This window comes from Microcebus murinus, chromosome 19 (genome assembly GCF_040939455.1).
Source record: "Microcebus murinus isolate Inina chromosome 19, M.murinus_Inina_mat1.0, whole genome shotgun sequence".
Taxonomy (NCBI): domain Eukaryota; kingdom Metazoa; phylum Chordata; class Mammalia; order Primates; family Cheirogaleidae; genus Microcebus; species Microcebus murinus.
The window spans coordinates 25,418,871-25,424,441 of record NC_134122.1 but is presented as its reverse complement, the minus strand read 5'-3'; the positions used below and the strand labels follow the sequence as shown (position 1 = coordinate 25,424,441).

Sequence of the window (5,571 nt, the reverse complement as noted above, 5' to 3'; positions counted from 1 at the left end):
TGCAGCACGAATCGTCTTCTGGGAGGTCGTGTTACCACGACTGCTGTCTCCACTGGGTCCTTGTTTTGTGTGATTTCCCTGATTGCTGAACTTACTCCCCTGCTTGCTGCACCCATAGGATCTGTCACCCCTGTGGACCCTGTGATGTACGATGAGCTGTGACATGTGGGGGAAGGCTTTCCCACACTTGGTGCACGTGTGGGGTTCCTCACTGCTATTGCTTCCCTGACCTGCATTAAGGGCTTTGTCGTGACTTAAAGCTTTTCTACACTGGCTACATTCACGTGGATTCTCTCCAGAATGCGGAGTTTCAAGCTTAGAATAGAGAAATAAGTTCCCATGTCTGTCACACTCAAATCTCCTTCTTGCAAGGTATGCATTAGGACTGAAGTCCACGTTGTATTTCAAATTTTTTCCACATGACTTACATGTGTGGGCTGGTTGTCCTGAAGGGACAAGGTTTGTGTTCTGATGGGAATTTTTTCCAAGTTCATTGCATCCTTGGAGATTTTTTTTGTTCACATTTTTCTGGGCTAGGCCTGCATCACTTGAACATTTGTCTTGGTGTTCCTTTTGTCTACCTACTTGTGTAGCAACTTGCCAAACTTCTAGGGGAAAAAATGACATAAACTTGTTAATATTTCTAGTAGCATATCACGAAATTAAATTATTTCAGAAATGTTTGGGAGGAGGATTAATTTTGTGCTTTTGAGCTTAATTGCCCAGGCTAAAATAATAACTCTTCCATGACAACAACTTTCTAGTCACTTGGATTTTGAAAAGAAAAAAAAAAAGTAAGACATAGGAAAGGGATAAAATATCGATGAATATAAGTAGCTTTGCTGTTATTGAGTTTCACACAGGAGACTGGCAGAAGAAACAGACAAGTCGAAGTGAGCCAGCAAGAGACACTGGAAAGGAAGTGGCTTCAAGGCAGGGACGTGTCGATGAACCACCTCACTGAACAGCATGCAAGTGGGAGCCCCTGATCTGCAGTAGCTCCCCACTTCCCCGGTGGAAACAGTCCCCCACTGTGGCTGGTTTCTAGTTGCCACAATGTCGCCATTGAGTGCACACCTGGGAAGGTTCCGGCATAATTGGCTATGACAGGCCAGTCCCAGACAGCTCTAGCATATCCCCATGTGAGGAGGTAGATGTGACAAGGACAGCCCAGCAGGAGGTTGAGGGGTATGCATTTAGGAAATTTGAGCAAAGATTAAAGAAAGACTAGGGTTTCCAGGGGAATGGAGAGAGAAGAGTGTTTAAGAAATCTGAGCTAAGGACTCGGGCTGAAAGAAGTAAAAGCAATGCCAGTCCCTTGCTGTATTCCTGGGATACAGGAAGGCTTATCACTGTCTGCGCTTCCTGTGTCCTTTCCCCCTTAAGTTCCCTCATTCTGCATACCAAGTTAATTTTCTCAAAGCATTACATCCTTCATTGTCCACTCTGCAGTGATTTGTCCTGCCATGGACCTCCACATCTTTATTATGTCCAATAGAAGGACATGAGAGTAAGTACAAGCCATCCTGACCCCAGAATCAGGTTCCCTGCTGCTCTGACGTCTGTACCACCACTTCCTTCGGGACACCCCACCTGGCTGATAGCCAGACCCTCACTGGGCCCCTTTCCATAGCCCGATGGGCCTGGCTTCAGACCAGCCTCCCACTAAATCCATACATGTTGTATGTCCTTCAACATGTTGGTTTCGACACCACTATGGAATCCACTTTGAGAATCTTAAATGGCAGAGTCTTCATTCTGTATTTAGATCCTTATATGCTTGTATCTTTACTTACATTTTGAACCAAAAACTCTACCTGCTGTCTCACCTATGGCACCCCTGGCTACCCTTCTGTTTAGAAGCTCAGTTCCTGAGCCCGACTGCTGAATTCCCAAGAGGTAAAGACCATCACCTACTACTCTCCCCCCATCAAACTGTCCAGAGTGGGACCCAGCCAGGAGTATTTTTAGAGCTCCCCACGTGACTCTGGTGGGGAGCCGCAGTGAATAGCAATTGCCCTGAACAAATGCCTGGCAAAGAATACCTGTCCTGGAAGGAAAGGAAAATCTCTCCCTTGAAGAGGGATTTAGTGAGTGCCCACTGCAAGTTTCCCATGGCAATGAGAACAAATGAAATAAAGGCTCTGCTCCCCAAGGGTTATGCTGAGATGAGGGAAGCTGCATTTATAACTGTTAGGCAGATGGGACCATATTACATGGTTTTGAAAGAGGAGAAATTTAAAAGTCATATAAAAGGTAACACTAAGGCTGGGTAGCAGAGTAACCAGATACATTAAGTAAATGAAGTCGGCATTAACATCCAAGATCAACTAGAAACAGTAACAGAATCGAGATAACCAACTAGTAATTAAACCCTCCAGGCATATGGTATGTTTGGGGATGATGTGAGAAGAAACAGAAAAAAATGGAAGGAAATTAAAGGAATTGCTTTAAAAAGGACCTATAGGATCAGAAAGAAAAGACAGCACAATGAGAAGATTCCGTGGTGACCAAGCTATGCTAAGCCAGAGCATGTGAGAAGGAACTAGCATCGAACAGAAAAGACTGCCAGCTCTCAATAACCCAGCCCCTTCATTTTCTACAGCAGAAACTCAGCAATCAATAAGAGTAAATGCAACACAAGGGACACAGTGGTGATTTAAAGCCATCAATTTGTGCTGAAGGACAGGAATGGCTGTCACCTGCTCACAGGTGTGAAGGAGTGGATGAGAACTGAAATACAGGTGTAGCAAGTAAGTTCCTGATGCATTTCACAGTGAAAGAAAGGAGGAGGAAAGATTAAAAGAAAAATAAGTGGCACAAAATAACAGCTATTTTAAAATAGGGCAAAGCTATGAATCCCTGAACACATGGGAAAACCTATAACCATGGGGAAAAGTGGAAGACAAATTTTAGAGAAAGACTGAACAAAGTCTTGGTAGACACAGCAGGGCAGAATAAAAGGATAAATGAAGACAGACGACATCTTTCTCCACCATCCAGGGACAGGAAGGTAACTGTGTAGTGAGTGGTGTGTGCAAGTGACAGGATCATTTAGGCATCTCAAGGTCTGGGGCCAAATGGCCACAGCTGCGTGCAGAGGCCCAAGGACGTGAAGAATGGTTGCCTGGAATGAGAAAGCACCTGAGGTCCTGCTCTGTGACCTCCTGCAGGCTGTTCACTCACCTGGGAAGCTCCACCTGCGCATCTCCTCCTTCTCCACCCATGGCTCTTTCCCCTGCTCCAACCTGGAGATCACAGCCGGTTTGCTGACTTGACACCCTGTTCGTGAAAAATAGTTACGGGATTTGTGCCGAGCCACACAGGCCCTCTAAGCAAACAGATGGGACATCTCGGCCAAAAAACAGATGTCCTGCTTGGCAGGTAGCTTCACAAATAATCCAAGTGAGATGGAGGCTCTGACTGCTGAAACCCAAGGCCAAGCCCTTTTGGAGTCTAAGAGGTTTCACAGTTTTACAGAACTGAGCGAGGAAAGGCGCTCAAGACACAGCCTGCGGACCACCGGGAAGCCGTCCTCACCTATGGAGACCAGGTGGCTGTAGTTCTCCAGCATCACATCCCGGTACAGGGTCCTCTGCGCAGAGTCCAGCTGCTGCCACTCCTTCCGAGTGAAGCCCACAGCCACGTCCCCGAATGACAGTGACTCCTGGAAAACCACATTCCTGATTAACCTGCAGTGGTCGGCACTGAGCATCATGGCAAAGGCGTGGAAATGATCTTACCACCTTTGGAGTCAGGCTGCCCCGTGTTAAGTGATACAGGAAGCTTAGAATGCCCATAACTCTGTACTACGCTTTGTGGGAGAGTAAAAAAAAATCCTTAGAAAAGCATCTCACTTCCTTCAGTGAGTGAGTATCTAATGAAGACCTGTGTGCTGCTGGCATCCTACTAAGTGCTTCAGGGCAAGAACTGAACAACCTCGCTCCTGTTCTACGGTGCTTAGAGTCTGGTGGGACAAGAAGAAAGTGAAAGCTGAACGATAAGATCACATGATGGCTGAGACTCAGGGTAGTTAAGTACAGCACGGTGTCTGGAGGATGTTCCTGTCAACAGCCCTGGCACGAGCAAAGAAGTCACTTCCCTGCAAAGTATGGTAGGAGCTGCAAAGAGGTGAGGGTGACAATGTAAGGAATAAGGTATGTGTGACAGAGACCGCATAAGCAGATCACAGGAGAAATTAAGGGTTTTTTTTTCCCTCTGCACCATGGGGACTCCCACATCACACAATATTTACAGAGGAAAAACTACAAAAGATGATCTGATGTGGAAGCAGGGGGTGTCATTGGAAGGGAGAGTAGTAGGAGATAAATTAGGGCACAATCCTAATCCTCGACATGAGACGGTCATAATTAAGGTGGCAGCGAGAGGAGAGAAGAGAAAGGATTCCACAGAGCGGGGCTTAGATCAACCTCCCCTTCTATGAATCAAAGGCCCAAATTTTACATTTTTAAACTTACATCTATTAGAAAAAAAGAGAATATACTTGTGGACCAGAAATAAGGAGTGAAGTCACAAAAGACAAAGATCATACAAGGTGGGCAGTTTTACCTACATTGTAATTTATATAGATGCCACTTTAATAAAAGTTAAAATCAAAAACAAAAAAACCCAGAGAAATTTTTAAGAATGTAAGTGACAAAGGATTAGAATTGGAAACAGGAACTCCAATAAGAAAAGGACAAGCAACTCTACAGAAAAATGCATGAAGGGCAGGTCAATTCATAGAAAAAAGAATAAATGAAATGGTGTTCAATGTAACTGTTAATAGTAATAGGGAAAATGCAAATTTTCAAAATAAAAACCCAGAAACCCATTTTGCATTTATCCAATCAGCATTTTCAAGGTATTTCACAGTGAAGAGCCAAGAGTTCCTAAGAATGTGGGGAAAAGGGAAGCTCGAACCCTACGGGTGGCAGCGTACACGGATACACATACCACAGAGAGCAACCTGGCAACAACTAGTAATAGCAAAACGCCAAGGTTTTTCTGATTTTAGGTGTATCCTCCCTAAACCCTCACAATGCTTGTTGCCCCAAGGAGGAGTTGAACAAAGATGACAATAACAGCATTGTTTGCAACAAAAGATGAAAAGACAGCTACTGTCTCAATCTACAGGGGCTAGAAAGAATGCATGGAATAATGGGGGCTAATATGGAAGAACCTGACCTTGACCACTATTGGAAACACAATGGTGGGCAAAAATAGTACACTGCCAGATATTACAATGATACCATTTATGAAAATTTAAAACCACTGCAAACTCTATAGATTGTTCATAGATGCCTATCTAGGCAATAAAAACTATTAAAAATATGGACATAAAAATATAAAATCACAGAAGCATTTGCCTCAGTGAAAGGAGGAACCTATGGAATGGGAAAAAAGGACAGAGCATGTCAGCTGAGAAACAGACTAGCACATGCTAAGGGCAAAGCCTCTGAAGACAGACTGCCTGGGTTCAAATCCTAGCCCTGCCACTTGTTAGCTGAGTAGCCTTACACAAGTTACTTACCCTCTCTGGGCCTTACTTTTTTCCTTGCAAAACTGGAA

General features: G+C 44.5%; 1 protein-coding gene across 1 annotated transcript; it reads right to left on the bottom strand.

The window, feature by feature from the left end:
* Window positions 1-252: 252 nt before the first annotated feature.
* Window positions 253-3,993, bottom strand: LOC105868458 (putative protein ZNF815). The gene is given in 4 exon segments (XM_020281476.2): window positions 253-332; window positions 334-608; window positions 3,187-3,282; window positions 3,541-3,993. Coding segments are annotated over 4 exon segments (627 nt in total). The 5' UTR covers window positions 3,719-3,993; the 3' UTR covers window positions 253-254.
* Between the last annotated feature and the right edge of the window lie 1,578 nt (window positions 3,994-5,571).